Consider the following 17,070-nt stretch of genomic DNA (forward strand, 5'->3'; position numbering starts at 1 on the left):
TCGTAGATGGATCGACATACACGCAATACCCGTATCTCACGTTGTGTTCCTTGTTTGCTGACCTTATCTCCAGTACAAAGCCTCCCGCCAAAGCAGTGGCTGAATCTACGCAAGATCGTCTTGAAGGAAGATCGCGTATCTCTAAATCGTGCTGCATGTCATTCACGAGGGTTGATACCATTCTGTCGTAGCTCCCCCACCTTACGCATATCACAACATATCGGACTTTTTGATAGTCTGCTTCCAAGAATGACGGAAAAGCCCCGTAGGCGGCCGTACATAACAGGCGGCCAATGCTTGACAGCGATCATTCCATGGATCGAGGAGACTATGTCGCTTCCCACCTACGGCATGCCTGCCGGTGCGTACCAACTCATCATAGATGGTAGCACGAACGAGGCCGCTCAAGCATTCGACACCATCAAGTATGCCGCAGCCTTGCAGGAAGCCATGCTCGAACAAGCCCGACAAAACGGAGTGCAGCCTACCTCATGGCTCCAGGAAAATGGAAGATACGATACCTTTCCGTTACCATGGCACCTACCGGCAGGCTTGCCGGAAACTGTCCGCAAGATGGTGAATGGAACGTCAAACATACGATTCACAGGATCTGTAGGCGACTTGTGGGATGCGGATCTTATGTCTTTGAAGGTGAAAGACTGGAGTCAAAGGGATTGGCGGATAGAATGGGACGATGAGGTCTTGATTCGCAGCATAGAGACTTCAATGTATGCGGACATGTGGGCGTGGTATGGGTTTCAGTCATAGAATCCCCAGAAGAGCTTTGCATAGTGGAAGGATTTACGCAGTTCTATCTCCAGCTCCAGCAACAAGTAATGAGTCGGTGCTATCTAAAACATGCTCTTCTCTCATCTTAGAGCACACTTTCTTAGTAGTTGTGACCCCTCCGTTGCTCTTACCACTAGTAGCCAACTCATCGATTATCTACAACTTCGCCACCTCCCTCCCCTCCAACAGCCCCTCGATAGTCTCCCTCCACACCTCAGCCGCCTCAGCACTAATAGCGTTGAGATCATAGCTAACGCCGAACCCCACAATACCCTCCGCACTAGTCGAGCTGCCAACCAGAAACTCGTTCTCCCTCGCTCTAACCCCAATCTTCACATCCCGGAAATCAGCCGCAAAGTCCTCCTCTCCCAGATCCTTCACATCGTACGTCCCGCGCTTGAAAAACGTGGCTAGAGGACCGATGGAAGAAACGCCGCATGTCGCTCCGAAGCCTGCTGTGCTGGGTGCTAGAGAGCCCTGTGGATTTTGGAAGGAAGGTGAGCGACGCGACGGTGGGAGTTTTGCTTCGACGCGTTCGATTTGCGCGACGTAGCCTGTTGCGAGGAGACGGCCTGGTGAACCTTTGTCTAGGATACCAGCTGTACCTGTCTTTCCCTTTCCTTTTAGACGTTTCTGGTAGACACGCAACTCGCGGTTCGCGTGCTTCGCTACGAGCTTGAAGCGTCCTTCTACAGGTAGGTCGGATGATAAGAAGGGCATTACTATGCCCTCGCTAAAGGCGAGCATGCATGAGTCAGGCGGTGATGGGTTCACGAAGAAGGCGCGGGGGTTTAGCGGGAAGGAGGCTGTGAATGGTGGGTGGTTGGTTGATGGAGATTGCTTTTCATGGATGGCCATCATTGCTAGGCCGGCGAGGGCGAAGCACCCGGCTCCTATACTGACGTTTGCGGAGCGGCATAGCGATATCAGACGTGCTGAGGCAGCAGGGGAGAGCGATGCGGAAACATGGCCGCAGGACATTGGAGGGCGGGTTGAAGGGCTGTAGTCGAAGATCTTGTTGAACTTGGGTTCGAGTGGTACTGGCTCCTCTAGCCTCTTCTCTCTTCGCAATGGATTTGTGAAGGTGGGTGGGAGTCCTCCTTTCTTCACGTGCCGCAACACTCTGATGAGCGCCCAGAACCAGCGCTGTCTCGCTTTGTTGCCTGCAATCGGTGGGTATAGGTCTTCCTGGGCAGCTGGCAAAACGGTTTTGATCTTCTGAGGGCGACGAACCGATTCAATCTCTGCTAAGATGTCCTGGGATGGTCGGTTGAAAATGCGAACGAAATGGCTGAACCAGCTGTACGCGGATAGACCATCGGATATCTGGTGCGCGATCACAATGAGGAAGTGTAGCTCATATGTCCCGTCTGGGAGTTGTCGCAAAGGTAGGACATGTAACTTCGATAGACACTTCGTGGGTTCAATGATGCGAGTTACGTTGTAGGCGTGGTGGTACAGCTCTTGCTCGTTGACTTCCTCGTACGCTTCTTCGATCCAAACAATGCTCTTCTCGACATCTTGAATGGTAGAATCTTGAGAACTGGGTACATCGACGGCAAAGGCTCTTCTTCCTGTTTCTTGATCATCGATCACTCGAGACAGGAGTAAAGGGTGCTGAAGGCGAAGAGAAGTCCAGGCAAGCGCCATCTTGCGCCTCAGCTCTGGTTTCGAGAGCTTGTGTTGGAGTGCTAATGTGAAAAGGGCAGTCATATCTGTTGCACAGTCAGTCGCGTTTCAACCATGCTCAATATGACGAGTAGACTTCTCTTTGGACCATCAAGAAATGAGTATAAGATATTCTGAAGATCCTACATACCTGCCCGGCCACCGTAATACGCGCCATCGGAGTCAAAAGAAGTCTCCACTAGCCCGAGAGGACGCTTGAACAGCTGAGTGCCATCTGCATTTTCTGACAGCTTCCACTCGGCATAGTTTGATGCGTATTTGTCCAACCAGTGGCTCTGCTCTTGCTTTTGTGGTGTCATGACACTTTTTTTTGGCGTGCAATTCCAGGAAGATGAAGGTCATGCAAATTCTTTCGTCACTTCTTGGTGCGAGCAATTGGAAGCCCGAGCATATGTCAACAATGAAGAGAGTGTATCAAGAGGATAACATATGTACAGATTGAAAAGCGATAGAGTTAGAAGGCGGAGTCGGAATGACCGTTAGATTGTGAGATGAGCGGGTCGGCCAGGTCCGCTCGAGTCATGGACGTTAGTCGCTAAGATGCCGTCATTGCCACGACGATCAGTTGATAGAACCTCACACTCTAATCGCATACGCTGTTGTACGTTGACATGCTGCAACACATTAATACTGTTCATTCTCGAGGGAGCATGCAGTATAATAAACCTGAAATGATGAAGCTCCTTTCTACGGCGCCGTGTATGTTCCTTCACGGACTGGGTATCGCCAACGCAACAATTTGATCAACCACCCCATCCCACCACAGTCTTCTACACTACATCCTCCATCTCGTCCTCGCCCTCTGAGTCGCCATCGCCCGGACCCTCTGGAGCAGCTGCCTCTGCTTGCTTACTAGTATCGCGTTGGTTGTCGAAGACGGCCTGCCGCTTCCAGTTGCTCGCAAAGGGCCCAGACTTGACAAGCAGCGCAATGTCACCAAGCACCTCCTTGAGATACTGTTCTGGTTGTTTTGTGCGCTGTTTGATAGCCTTCATCGGCCAGTACTGGTATTCGTCGAACAGCTGGTGCAGTACGTCGATGAGGTCGGAACGAGCCATACGAGCCGCCTTGTTCTGCTGTGACTTGGCCTTCGTCGTGGGCTTGATGAAGTTCTTGAAGCGGTTGTTGAGGGTGATGGAGTTGTTGACGTCAGAGACTTCGGTGTCTTTCGTGATGATGGTGGTGGTGTAGGAGCCTTGAATGGCCTGCTTGATGCGCGCGGCGCTGAAGTCCTTGAACTCTTTGGTTTCGAGAGGATTCGCGTTGTACTGCCGTGTCGCGTGGCCGACGAGGGCAGTCTGTTTGGGGATCGCCTTCTTGTACTTGCTCCGTTTTTGCACGCGCGCATTCGGATCTTGCACACCACCACCATAGCCTCCGTGGCCTCTCCCATAGCCGAAGCCTTGTCCCTTGAACCCTGGCAGATCCTTCTCTGTAAAGATGTATGTGTTGCCCAGTTGCGCTTCGGAAGCGGCTGCAGGATCGAGCTGGAAGGCGGAGGGTAAGTTGGACTTTGCGCGCCAACGATCGTCGAGGAAGACGCGCATAGGCTTGTCCTTGTCGATGCCGCTCGTCGTCGCGAATGCGAGGACTTCGCCGATCTGTATCTGATCGTTGTCGTTGCCGTCGGCGACGTTTTCCCACTTAGACACTGCCTCGTAGAGCCAGTCTGGAATACGCGTGAGCCAGACATCCTGTTGAGGATTGTCCTTGTTGATGCTCATCTCGCCGGTGTCCTCGTAGAAGTCATCGTCCATGAAGCCTATGTCGCCTTCCGCCTTGATTCCAGCTTCTGTCTTGATGCCGTTCATGGTAGCGAGTGTGAGTGTGTGTGTGTGTGTGTTGTTGCCTGGGGTGAGTTGGTAGTGATGATGAAAGATCGACTGACTGGGGCGCGCTCTTCCCCGACGCGCTTCCGCACTAGCGTGCCAAGTCCTTATCGATAATGCAGCTCTGGAGAGGTCGCGCTTGCCCCACGTCTGCTGCCTATCAACAACCAACAGGCACGACCGAATCTCGATTGCAGCTATCGAGTGATCCTCTTGTCCTCGCCATTCATTCTCGCATACCTACTCAGGTCGAGCCCTAAACGTCTTCTCAACCAACCCAGCTCATCCAAACCCCCCGCAATGGCTTCACAAGCTGTCACCTCGGCTTTACAGCAGATTGAGGCGGCACCGGCCAGCGAAAAGCCCTCTCAGTACACTGCTCTCCTCCAGCAGATCATAGAATCATCCACCAATATCGCCGCCGATCTGAACGCATACGCACAAACTCTCCTCGATGACTCGCTCGGCATAGTCGTCCTACGACCGCTCCTCGCTGCTTTCGTAGATGCGTTCCGGACTGTCAAGGACGCAGACGCCAGGATTGAAGTTGGAGAGAAGGTCATCACACTATTACAGTCCAAGGGCGCGGGCCAGTATGAGGAGCAGGACACTCAGATCAAGCATGCTCTGGCGGATGCATTCGAACAGAACGATGACTTCAGACGGTCAGCGCAGACGCTCGCGACCATAAACCTTGAGTCAACACAAAAGTCTGTCTCCGCGGATGACAAGGCGCAGGTCTGGATCCGGATAGTGCGGTGTTACCTGGAGGAAGACGATCCAACAAGCGCCTTCACACATCTGAACAAGATCAAGAACATCATCTTCAACGTACAAGACAAGGCTACCAAGGTCATGTTCCAATTGAGTCAAGCCCGCATTCTCGACTCGCAACGGTCCTTCCTTGATGCTGCCCAGGGATACTACACTTTGAGTAACGAGCCAGTTGTGGACGCTGAAGAGCGCGACAACTTTCTTGGGAAAGCAATCATCTGTGCAGTGCTCGCTCCTGCTGGTCCGCAACGAGGTAAGATGTTGGCCAAGCTGTACAAGGACGACCGAGCCAGTTCCGCCGACGACTACGCCATCCTCGAGAAGATCTTCCTGAACCGTCTCCTCACACCTGCCGAGATCAACGCCTTCTCCGCCAAGCTGGAGCCTCACCATCTCGCCCGGGCCGCTGATGGCTTGACTGTGCTCGACAAGGCTATCCTGGAACACAACTTGCTCGGCGCATCGAAGCTCTACAACAACATCGGATTTGATCAGCTGGGTGAACTACTGGGCATCGACGCTGAGAAGGCCGAGGACTACGCGGCAAAGATGTTGGAGCAAGGCAGACTTGCCGGTTACATCGACCAGATCGATCGATACGTTTTCTTCGAGGGCGAGGCCAGTGGTGAGCGTAAGACAGGGCACGCAGAGCGCGTTGTCGGCAAAGAGCTACGGAAGTGGGATGCCAACGTCACAGGCCTGGCAGAGGAGGTGGAGAAGGTCACGTCGATGATCCAGAACCAATATCCCGACTTCTATGCAGCGCAGGTGGTGCACTAGTCTCGGGTCGATATTACCAGCAGTGATGATGAGTAGGCAAAGCATAAACGGCGTCCGGGATCGCATATACCCAATGTACACTTAGACATGAATACGAGCATGATATCGTACTCCCATTCCTGAGATATCGCATTCACATAACAGCCCCGAGGCTGACATGCTCGTGTTATCGGTACATATGATACATTCAAAGACGCATCCCGCCTCTCGACGCCACCACTATTGTACACTCTCTTTACCCTCTTGCCCCAACACAGCCTCATACTCCTCCAGACTCTTGACTTCCAAATCACTGATCTTCAAGACTGTGAAGTACTGTTTGCTCATAACATGCTTGACATGTCTCCGCCTCCTCTTGGTCTTCTCCTCCACCCTCAACGGCTCAGTCTCCACACCCACAACCCGCGCTCTGCATGTGAATAACCGCTCGTCCAGATAATACACCTTCTTCCCACGATCTGCGTTTCCCTTGACAGGCTCCGGGGCTTTTAAGGTGTAGTCGCGCGATCCAATGTGTGTAGCGCGGTTCAGACGCAGAACATCGCCTGGTCGTACATGTGGCATTTGGAAGGGGAGGCGAAGCGTGTCTCCGCGAGTGAGAAGATACGGGCGGCCATGTAGATGTGCGGTTATGTAATGTGCGGGCTGCGATTGTAGGAGAGGAAGGAGCTTGCGGATGGAGGGTGTGAGGGTTTGCGAGAGGATGTCTGAGCGGGCGTTTGGTGAGGCTTTGATGTCGTTTGTGGAAGCGGGGGCTGGGGCGTCTTTGGGGAGAGGCTGTGGTGTTTGAGCGCGCTCTTTGGCTTCGTCTGATATGCGGTGGCCGGATTGGATGAGCGGTTCGGGCGTATTCGATGTGTCGAGGTTATGTGATACGGTTGTTATGCCTGCGCGGCGGATCGTCGGTTGGATAAGCGCTCTCGATTCGAAGAGCGCATGGCGTGCGGAGCGAGCGAATAGAGCCATTACTGGGGTTTGTGGGATGCAATGGCTGGGGTGGCTGCTGGATTCAGTATCTTTGGTGTTGCGGGAGTCCGATGTTGAAGAATCCCGCATCGCGCTAGTGGGGGCTAGTGCCGAACTTTTTGGAGGCAAGGCGGCTGGTGGAAGAGACTCCACTCCACTACCACCACCCTTACAACATACACACACAGAGGTAGTCGCCATGCCTCAGAACGAATACATCGAGCGCTTTACGAAGCAGTACGTCACACCGATCCCGCGTCTCGCACCTGCGACATCCCCCTTCAGCACCAATCCTGCGCCGCGATTTGCGCTTTGCGCCTCAACTCAACACCAGGAACACAAAACTAACTCTTACCAGGCACGGAAAGCGCTTCGATCATGACGAGCGCCAACGGAAGAAGATTGCCCGTGAAGGGCACAATGCCTCGAAGAAGGCGCAAAACTTCCGTGGTCTGAGGGCCAAGCTGTACGCTGAGAAGCGTCGCAAGGAGAAGATTCAGATGAAGCAGAAGATCCGCGCACACGAGGAGAGGAACGTCAAATCTAACGAAGCGCCCGAGCCAGCCACCGACGCCCTCCCCGCCTACCTCCTCGACCGTAGCAACGAGAAGAACGCCAAAGCCCTATCCTCAGCCATCAAGCAGAAACGTAACGAGAAGGCCGCTCGGTTCTCCGTCCCCCTACCGAAGGTCAAGGGTATTTCTGAGGAAGAGATGTTCTCAGTCGTTAAGACAGGAAAGAAGACCAAGAAGAAGAGCTGGAAGCGAATGGTCAGTCCCTAGTGTACGAAGTGCATGTGAGACAAATGCTGACTTCGTACCTCCACCTCTGCAGATCACCAAACCTACATTCGTTGGACCAGGATTCACCCGTCGCCCCGTCAAATACGAGCGCTTCATCCGACCCATGGGTCTCCGTTACAAGAAGGCCAACGTTACGCATCCTGAGCTGAACGTCACGGTCCAATTACCGATTATTTCAGTAAAGAAGAACCCCCAACAGGTAGGTTCTAACTGTACGAAGTGCATGTGAGACATATACTGACTTCGCACCTCAGCCCATGTACACCCAGCTCGGTGTCCTAACCAAGGGAACAGTAAGTCCTGGCTGTACGAAGTGCATGTGAGACATATACTGACTTCGTACCTTAGATCATCGAAGTAAACGTATCTGAACTCGGTCTTGTGACCGCTGGAGGAAAGGTCGTTTGGGGTCGGTATGCACAAATTACCAGTAAGTTCTGACTGTACGAAGTGCATGTGAGACATAGCTGACTTGGTACCTCTAACTCTAGATAACCCCGAAAATGACGGTTGCTTGAACGCTGTTCTGCTCGTCTAAGCTTGTCGTGCAGGGACGAAACGCAAACAATGCATTTGATGGCGTTATGTGGGTCATTCAGCAAAATCGAATTTCCAGGCGTTGCGGCGATTACGAGAGAAGGGGATTTGCTAGGCACGGAATGTGGCAAGGCTGGCCGATGATGCAACTAAGCATGTGTATCTTGGAGGATTTTAGCTAGCAAAAAAAGAATATGATACCACATTGATCAAGCAAGCAGTTGTGCATTCATCGAACTCAAAGGCCCGTCATCAGGTTCTGATGAGTAAGTTGAACCGCTCAGCTGGCCAACACGAGTGTAAGATGCTGGTGATAATTACGATGTCAGATTAAAAACCCATCCATGACCGCCCAATCCGTGGTATCTTCCCAGTTCATCCATCCATCTCTGCATAAAGAAAAACGCCAAAAGATTCTTTCCCACCCAAGATACCAAATAGCTGGTTCACATCTACAAAGCGATGTTATACGATAACATCACTCAAGTCCACATGCCTTCGCCTTCTAGCCACATCCCCAGCTAGGACCCTTCCATCGCTGTCCAGCGCCTCATCACCCACCCAATCCACGACAATCTCATCGCGGACCTCGTCATCGAAACTACCCCTTCGCCCCGTCTTATCTGCCCAGCCCGTGCGTTCAAGCTCGATGATACCACCGAACCTCCTCTCGCCATTCGCAATGAAAAGAGACTGTCCATCAGGTGTGAACGAAACACCACCCGCGGGGCCAAAGAAATCGAACGTTTGTTTCGACTCCCACGTCTGCGCGTTGATGATGTTGATGAAGTCGTCTGCTTCGGCGGCAACGAGAACACGCGGGCCGGAGCCGATGGGCGAGAAGTGGAGGGAACGCGGGACACTGAGTTCACTCTTCATGACGGCGAGCGGCTTTTCCCAGTACCGCGCGTCCCAGACGACAATGGTGGAATCCTGCGCGGCAGTCGCGACGTGGATGCCGTCGTCGGCCCAGGCACAGGCGAAGGCGTCGTCGGTGTGCGAGTTTAACGTTTCGAAGGGCTGGCCGGTTTCGGCGTTTGTGATGAGTGTTTCTTGGAAGTCGCCGACCACGACGCGCATGCGTCCATTTGGACTGGTAGCCGAGCAGTTGACGGCTGCGGGGTAGAGGAACGAGTGGACGAAGGTGTTGGTGCCGCAGTCGAGCACGCGGAGCCGGTGGTCGTTGGAACAAAGCACGGCTTGCGGGGTGTAGGTGCGCCGTGATGGGAAGAGGTGCATATGATTAACTATGCGTGACTTTGTGTCGGTCGCAAAGTCGGTGGTGCGGCCGAACGTGCAGGGCGAGCCGTGGGTTGAGGAGAGGTTGGTGATGGCGTACTCGCCTTCGAAAGCACCGGCGATGAGTACGTCGCCGTGGGAAGCGATAGTGGTAATCGATGCATCGGGAGCCAGGTGTTTGCTGAGGTCAACGACGGCGTCTTCGGATGTACCTTCTGCGTCTGTGTGGAGTACTTGGTGACCTTTTGCATAGTAGATGTCATTGCGAGACGTGGCCGTCAGAACATTCCGCAGCTGGAAGTGAGGAACAAAGGCACGGGGGCTGGTGTTGATCCTTCGGAACTGGAAGAAGCTGTCTGTGTTGGGTGTTGAATGGACGTGCTGTAATGAGTTAGCCAGTGAAGCTCAAAAGACATAAAGAAGCTCGTTTGTCCGCCAACTATACCACACCCTGGAGGGATCTTTCGTGTTCTCCATCATTCGGTTCTGTAGAACATAGTGATCTCTCGTGAGTATGGAGTAGCTGGAGCAAGAAAACACTTCTTCGTACTATGCATACCTTGCGAACCTGCTTCACACTATGAGGCACCCGCTGACGCTCATGTTGCGACCTTGCTCTCCGTACCGAAGCCCTAGTAGTCTTCCGGGCGGTCCAATCTATTCCCTGGTAATCATACTCATCACCTTTGAGATCATCTCGGGTAATGAAATCCGGCAGCTGGATGAGATCCAGACCAGGCACAACACCAGGCTTCCACTGCCCGTAGAAGCGGTGGAAGTAGGACGTAATGGGACAAAAGGCCGCCCGGTCCTGTATACTCAGGTGCGGTTCGTTGAGTGTTGGCGGTGGCTCAAGTAATAGGTCAGTACCGTATGGCAGGTTGCCTGCTATGGTGACCGGCGCAATGAAGTGTGTAGTGGATGTGTGGTGCTGAGGTATGCTGGAGCCTGCAAACATGTCGAAAGCGTTGTATGTGACATAGGATGGATGGACTGGCCCGAAGCCAAACATGTCTTCTATCGTGCCTCCCTCATCCAGCGAGGGGTCCCCATCGTCGCTGTTTGCTCCTGCCTGATGCGACTCGGGCATGGCTTCCATGAAATGCTGGTAGTCCTCTAGCGATATCCCCCCACCATCGTCATCGTCGTCGCCGTCGTCCTCGTCGTCATCATCGGGCGGTCTGTTGTCGGAGAGGGTCGCTAGCGTCACAGCAGCAGCCAGTGCGCTGGGTGAGTGCGGCCAGTCTCCAGCGGGCGGGTGGGCGTGCGGCGGCGTTGTGGGATGTGTGGTGGAGTGTGGCGCGGGCCAGTTGTGCATGCTGGCCATCGACGCCCGCTATCCGCCTGATAGCCAGTGCAGCGGGGCCGCCGAGGCAGGTTCTTGGGGCAGTTGCGTCTGCGACGAAATGGTCGGCTGGTGTAGTTGTAGAGAGGCGTTGGGGCGCAAGGTATAGGCTTGTCTGGCGTGGGGGAGGCGACTAGGCCGAAGCATAGGCTCAGGCAGAATGCAGCAGTCAAGTCCAGGGCCCAGGGGCTGACTGGCTAGGCTCTTCGCTTCGCAGGCTGACTGGGTCGCGTTCGGCGCTCGACCTGGCTATCCAGGCGCTGCATGCGACAGAGGTACGTCCAGGCTAATTGTGGGGTTGCTTCTGGCAAGTCACAAGTCGGGTATTGGCTACGGGACAGTTGGGCTGGGCTGCAGGGCAGGGCAGGGTGACGGTCATGAATATGGCTATGCGCGTCGGGACGGCTTCTGAAGCTCCAATGCCGTCAGATATATATGCCACGCTCCACGTCGTCGAATATGCCCATCGAGCACTCCTCCGCGGGCCCTCTAGTCTGAACACGGGGGGATCGGACAGCCCACCCCCAAGCCTGACTAGCGACTCCACCATCTCTCAGATCTCCAGACGTTAGATCTGTGTATTCACGCTGCTCGACTCCACGCTGTCACCAGGCGCTCAGGGTTAAGCGGCTGCGGCGTGTCCACGCACCGTGATACAACTCACATGGCACTGCCAACACGACAACCTTCTGGAGCCAAGGCCCCGCGACGAGAATGCAGTGGCCACCCACCATTACACACCCACGTCCACATCTGCTCTTGTCAGGCCTCTTTTGGGACACAGACAGCACACCAGCTTCGCTAAGCGCATCTTCTGGGTGACGTGCTGAGCGCCGGCCCACGGTTGCACGGCTATTTCGTGGAGCAAATCAGACATCGGTCCCCACCGCGCCTCCCCAGACTGTGGCTCGAACGCCGTTTTTGTCTCTCCTTGCCGTTCTGCCTGTGGACAACGGTGCTGGCACTCCACGACAGCACGCCACAGATCGCTCCAGCGAAACTCGAACCACCCTGCGGGGGCGCTGGGCGCACAGGGCGGATCTTGAGACTGCAAAACAGCACAGGAACACTGATGCGAGGTCATTCATCAAAGTGGTATTTCAGCATCGGTATGCCGTGTCTCGCGAGAGCTGACGACATGCCGTAAGAATGTATTACTAGTGCGAGGTGCCTACGTGACCCCGACGGCGAAGTGGAAATGTCACCATCTCATAAACCATGACAGAAATTGCCTGCTAAAACGAACACCCCAGGAATGCAGCAAATCATGTAGTACATATGCAGTCCGCTCCTACGCGACGCCTCATTGCGAAATCAATTATCATAGTACTGATCGTATCCCTGCTGCTGTTGCTGCGGTGGCCATCCGCCAGCCGATGTCGCCGCTGGTGTCTTGAGTCTTCGTTCTGTTGGTGCCCAACGTCAGTGACTGCATTATCGCGAGAAGTTGTGTTCCTTACCTGCTTCGAAGTCATGCCACCTGCGCATCGTGATCTTGCTGCTGTCGAACTCTCCCTCATACTCCAGTCCTGCCTTCTTCGTCTTCTCGCCCGCCGTCTTTCGAGTATCTCCCCAGCTGAAGTCATCAAACTTCCAGAAGGCATACGTCGGAAGCACAAAATTCCAAACAGGCAGTGACAGCAGATAGACGAACATCCAGGCGACGTAAGACCATCGATGAGCCGTTACGATGATAAGAACCGCGGGTAAACCAAGAATGAGCGCTAGCAGGATGAGGGGTATGACAGGAGCTTCGGTGTGGAGGATGGCGGCTTTGATAGCGATAGCGACTGGACGTGGTCAGCAAAGCCAGAATTTCAAGATGGGGTACGGGGGCTTACTTAGGTAGAAGGTAAAGGCAATGGCGGCCGGGAGGACCAGGGTTCCGATCAACTCGATGAACACAACGAACTGCATGCTGAAGCAGAAGGTGCCACACAGATCTCGCACTAGCACAAGCTCCATCAGGTTGTGGACCGTACTATTAATCCATCGTCTGCGCTGTGACAGCAAGACTTTGAACTCGTCCGGTACAGTGGTTTTGCAAACGGCTTGCGGCACAAAAACCTGTTTCCGCTTGGGGAACGTCTTGAGCATAAGCGTCGACAGATAACGATCTTCACCTAGTAGTAGCAGATTCTTCTTGTGCAACGTATCGACCACGTTCTCCGAATAGTGCTCGACGACGTCAGGGTTAGCCAGGATCGGGACCCAGTAGTTCTGACCGCCCTTGGGAGCCTTGATGCGGTACATGCAGAAACAACCTGGCAAGCAAGTGACACCACCAAAGACCGACTCGAATGACTTTGCCAAGTGGTGGGAGATGAAGTATCTAGTACGATTAGTGGCGCGATTGTCAGACACGGCAAATGCACTTACTCAAACACCTGGATCATGGAGACCCACGAATCCCGCTTATTGGCAATCTTTGTTTCGCCGCAGAGCCCCATGATATCTGGATCCTTTACCATGGCTGAGATCATGTGCGTCAAGCTGTCAGGGAAGACCTTTGTGTCGGCGTCCACCATGAGGACTATCTCATAGAAATCAGGCGATATGCCAGTAATCTTCCAGATACCGTTGAACATCTCAAACTCAAGCTCCGTCATACGCTCGTCAAACATGACCTTTTGCAGGAACGACATGAGGATGATCTGACTGTCTCGCTTTCCACGATTGCCAGGCTTGGACTTCTTGGCCTCATCAGGTGTACCACACTTTACCACTAGCATCACCGGAACACGTTGCTGCTTCTCGACGGGAATGCGCGTCGTCTCGCCATAGTCATAGAAACCCGAGTAGATCTTGGCCATGTTGTGTCGTTTCGAGCCACTGGCGACTGCGACGTACGAGTGCGCTTGAACCTCGTGGGGCAATACCGCGTGATCCCTCATCATACCAAGACAGACTTCGGGCGTTGTCAAGTCTTCACCGTGACCCTTGATCATACCGTCACAAATGATGAGAATCAACTTGTGACTGTTGGGGTAGTCGGTTGTAGCAATGGAGTCGAGTGTAGTTCGCAGACCTTCGGGACCTTCAGAGTAGGCGGTGACAAGACAGATGGTATGAGCCAATGGGTATCCGAAAGGCTGCCACTCTGGAGGAGGCTGAGGCACGACTGCTTCGTGTGTGAAACCTGCGGGCCCGGAACCTTCGACGCTAGAGTAACGGTTGGTATCGGTGTTACCGGAAAGGAGGAGGCTAGATCGAGATTCCTGTGCCGTAAATACCGCATTGTGTTTTCCATCCATGGGCATAGTGCCCTGGCTGGCGTTGAGTTGCTTGTACATGCCACCGTTCGATCCGAGGACACGAGATGCTGTGCTCTGGCTAGTCATGGTTGTGGGCGGGGCACGGGTCTTTGCGTTCTTGTCAACCGAGTAGGGGCTGGTGAACCTCGAAGTTTGTGGCAAGAAGGTACTGCCACGCTTGTTGCTGCGGTCAGAGCCGGACGATGGATCCATGAGCTTTGGCGGTGGGCGGTAGATGTCATCACTCCATTCCTCGATCTGCTGCTTTCGCTGCTTGGAATCGGCGGGGCCAATAGATGTCTTGGTAGCAGCAAATTTCTTGCTGATGAACCACTGGAAGATCAAAGCGAGGACGAACTTGGCCATGACGACAGCCAGGATGAAGACGAGCGAGACGTAAAGGACAACCTTGGAGGCAATGCAGCCGATGCTCTCCGTGTCGATGGAGCCAACTTTGATAGTCTCGGTGAAGCAACGAGCTACCTGCTTCTCATAGCTGGACGAGTACGCACGCGTGACGTCCACACCGCGAACAGCGGGGTTCTGGCGGATCTCGTCGAATAGAGGTGGGATGTTGACCTGGGTTCGATTGAACCAGTCGAGCAAGTTCAGGTCAAGTACATCACCACCCCAGACCATCAGGTTCCTGGAACTGTTGCGGATGTCCTCCCAGGTGTAGTAAACATCACCAGCGTTGTGGAGACTGTAGAAGCCCCTGCGGGCTTTGTCCGAGGTGTGGCAGAGGTAACCGTTGTACTCCAAGAAGGTGGTGTTGGGCTTGGTCGATCCATCTTGGTTGAACAGTCGGCACGGGAAATACCAACCCAGGTCTCCGTTGCCGGTTGTGGGGATTCCAGAGTTCTCCTTTTCGGTGATGAGACCCTTGCAGGCTCCGTTGACGTTTTGGAACAAGAAGCTGGCATCCTGACCGCCGTGTTTCTCAGGAAGATCGAACAGGACGTTTGCGTCTTCGGGGACGCCACGGGCTCTGGGGTGCTTGGACTGGGCGAGATCATAGGCTTTGCCGTGAATGATGAGGTATCCACCGCCGACTTCGTTCGTCCTGAGACGAGCGTTGCCGCCAGAGGGGCAGACGGTTTCCGTAAAACCGAATGTAAGGTATCCAACGAACGTGCAGATGAGCATGATGATGCTTACGAGTCCGACCTTCTCTCTCCAGGCTCGCTGCTGCGCCTTCTGCGGCTTTCCAAAGCACTTCAGGATAGCGTTCGGGCACCAGAAGGTGACGATGGCGCAGTAGACGTTCCACAGACTAGGTGGGCGTAGCTTGTCCTGCTCCTTCTGGCGCTGCTTCTCGCGCGCCTTCATTGTCTCGCTCCGTGTCAACTTGCGTTGTATCCGCGGCTCTCCGTCGTCCATGGGAGCCTGCTTGTCATTGTAGCCTCCGCCTGAGGCATTTCGCAGGTGTGGGGGCTTGACATCGGTACTGTCTGAGCTGACCGTTTCAGCTTCCAGATGGTCTTCGAGGATAGGGTCGTTGCCGGTCGTCGAGGGGTGGACGTCCATGCGCTGGGCGTGTTTGCGGTAGTGATAGTTCGGGTGGCTTGGGTCGTTTCGCTGGCGCTCGGGGCGGATGAGGCTGCGCTTCCTTCCCAGTTCAGGCCCAGTGGAATTGGTTTGGCCTCGCATTATAGGATCGCGCTCCATGGGCACGGGGGTGCCGGGTGAAGGAAGCGCGCGGGCATAGGATTGGGTGCCGCTCTTGCTGTTGGAGCGGTCGTGTGATCGCGTGTTCTCTAGGTCGGACGTCCTTCTCCTGCGATGGTGCGAGTCGCGGTGTGCATGGCGCCGCTCGCCCCGTCGTGGCGGCGACGACTCTTCAGGTCGCTGCGGTAGCGACATTTGCGTGAGGATGCGGGCTCAGCTGTTGTTACACAGTGGGGCTGCAGCGCGGAACCCTTTTCGGCCCGGGAAGAATACGTATGGCGACTCTATGAGGTTGCTGATCGCATGAATGGGACGATGCGTGTCTGGGGTGGTCGAGGTCGCGGAAAGGCGGTGGGTCGTAATTTCCGTTTTCAACGAGTGATGGCTGGCTGCGGCAGGAGCGAGTGCGGTGCCGGAATAACCAGTGTGTGCAGTGTGCTGTATTGTAGTGAAAGACGGTCCTAACGAGCGACGAGGAAAACCGACGAGACCCCGGGCGATACAATAGGTGTTGCTAGAGCGATGGCTGATGGGGGCGAAGTTGGCCAGGGGGGTGCTATTTTGGGGCTTTCGTTCCGCCACTAGCACAAGGCCATCGCTAGAGCATACATAAACACGGGAACTCTTCTGACTTCGTGATGATCAGAGACTACGGCTGTCGAGGCATGCATTTTCCAGAGTCTGCCTCGGCGATACTATGCAGTAGTACTACATGATCTCTCCATTCTCATGCCTCTCCCCACAGATGTCGCTGTCACACCACAGAGCCCTCAGGCTGTACCTAGGGTGCTGCTACATGAGCGGACCCCTGCATGCACCAAATCCTGCAGCCCAGTGAGCCAAACGGTTACCCTGGATCGACGTACTATCAATTTCCCTATCTACTAACCTCACCTCTCCTTTTCAACATCACTAGAAATTAACTCAAAACGCTCCCTTCTTCGCAACGTGCCCGGCGGCCTTCATGTAAGGGTGTTCAGCTTCTCAGCCCACCGGTCCATTATCTCTATTAACGCCGAGGGCGGTCGCCACTACCACAACCGCATGTCAACACCGCGCGCGTGCAATGCACAGGCTGCCTGAAATAAAAAGGACTGTGCCCCATCCTTCTCCTCATGTACGAGTGGACCTGCGCTGAGCTTTGGCGGTGCATTTCCACTTGACGCCTTGTGCTTTGCGTCAAACTGAATGACTGAACGCGTGGAGTCAGGGTCTATTCACATATGCGCAGCTCCACACTCTTCCATGTCTCCATCCTGAGCCCTGCAGGGCGGCAGGTCCACCCGCGCGGACTGCCATGGACGGCTCATTACCTAGCTAGCATTTGTCACATGTATAGGAATCGATAGTTGCGGGCGGAGCTTCGGAGGCAGCGGTAGCTTGAATAAGTAGTCTCT

The 17,070-nt window shown here is 54.4% G+C and overlaps 7 protein-coding genes across 7 annotated transcripts; 2 read left to right on the forward strand and 5 right to left on the reverse strand.

Moving 5' to 3' along the window:
• Positions 1-945: 945 nt before the first annotated feature.
• J4E84_006135 (uncharacterized protein) lies at positions 946-2,777 on the reverse strand (the record flags this gene model as incomplete). Its single annotated transcript, XM_049388726.1, has 2 exons — positions 946-2,504; positions 2,609-2,777. 2 exons carry the CDS (start codon positions 2,775-2,777, stop codon positions 946-948), a joined length of 1,728 nt encoding a protein of 575 aa, XP_049243625.1.
• Positions 2,778-3,248: 471 nt separating this feature from the next.
• J4E84_006136 (uncharacterized protein) lies at positions 3,249-4,289 on the reverse strand (the record flags this gene model as incomplete). Its single annotated transcript, XM_049388727.1, has 1 exon — positions 3,249-4,289. One exon carries the CDS (start codon positions 4,287-4,289, stop codon positions 3,249-3,251), a length of 1,041 nt encoding a protein of 346 aa, XP_049243626.1.
• A 318-nt stretch (positions 4,290-4,607) lies between these two features.
• J4E84_006137 (uncharacterized protein) lies at positions 4,608-5,861 on the forward strand (the record flags this gene model as incomplete). Its single annotated transcript, XM_049388728.1, has 1 exon — positions 4,608-5,861. One exon carries the CDS (start codon positions 4,608-4,610, stop codon positions 5,859-5,861), a length of 1,254 nt encoding a protein of 417 aa, XP_049243627.1.
• A 219-nt stretch (positions 5,862-6,080) lies between these two features.
• J4E84_006138 (uncharacterized protein) lies at positions 6,081-6,827 on the reverse strand (the record flags this gene model as incomplete). Its single annotated transcript, XM_049388729.1, has 1 exon — positions 6,081-6,827. The coding sequence occupies one exon, from the start codon at positions 6,825-6,827 to the stop codon at positions 6,081-6,083; it is 747 nt and encodes a 248-aa protein (XP_049243628.1).
• Positions 6,828-7,026: 199 nt separating this feature from the next.
• NSA2 (Ribosome biogenesis protein) lies at positions 7,027-8,168 on the forward strand (the record flags this gene model as incomplete). The annotated part of the gene is made up of 6 exons (XM_049388730.1): positions 7,027-7,064; positions 7,186-7,597; positions 7,662-7,829; positions 7,885-7,923; positions 7,979-8,060; positions 8,122-8,168. 6 exons carry the CDS (start codon positions 7,027-7,029, stop codon positions 8,166-8,168), a joined length of 786 nt encoding a protein of 261 aa, XP_049243629.1.
• A 464-nt stretch (positions 8,169-8,632) lies between these two features.
• J4E84_006140 (uncharacterized protein) lies at positions 8,633-10,724 on the reverse strand (the record flags this gene model as incomplete). The annotated part of the gene is made up of 2 exons (XM_049388731.1): positions 8,633-9,787; positions 9,966-10,724. 2 exons carry the CDS (start codon positions 10,722-10,724, stop codon positions 8,633-8,635), a joined length of 1,914 nt encoding a protein of 637 aa, XP_049243630.1.
• Positions 10,725-12,065: 1,341 nt separating this feature from the next.
• J4E84_006141 (uncharacterized protein) lies at positions 12,066-15,868 on the reverse strand (the record flags this gene model as incomplete). Its single annotated transcript, XM_049388732.1, has 4 exons — positions 12,066-12,157; positions 12,212-12,541; positions 12,593-13,083; positions 13,131-15,868. 4 exons carry the CDS (start codon positions 15,866-15,868, stop codon positions 12,066-12,068), a joined length of 3,651 nt encoding a protein of 1,216 aa, XP_049243631.1.
• Between the last annotated feature and the right edge of the window lie 1,202 nt (positions 15,869-17,070).

The sequence above is a fragment of the Alternaria hordeiaustralica genome (assembly GCF_023758085.1).
Source record: "Alternaria hordeiaustralica strain BMP 2776 chromosome Unknown scaffold_11, whole genome shotgun sequence".
In the NCBI taxonomy this organism is placed as follows: Eukaryota; Fungi; Ascomycota; class Dothideomycetes; order Pleosporales; family Pleosporaceae; genus Alternaria; species Alternaria hordeiaustralica.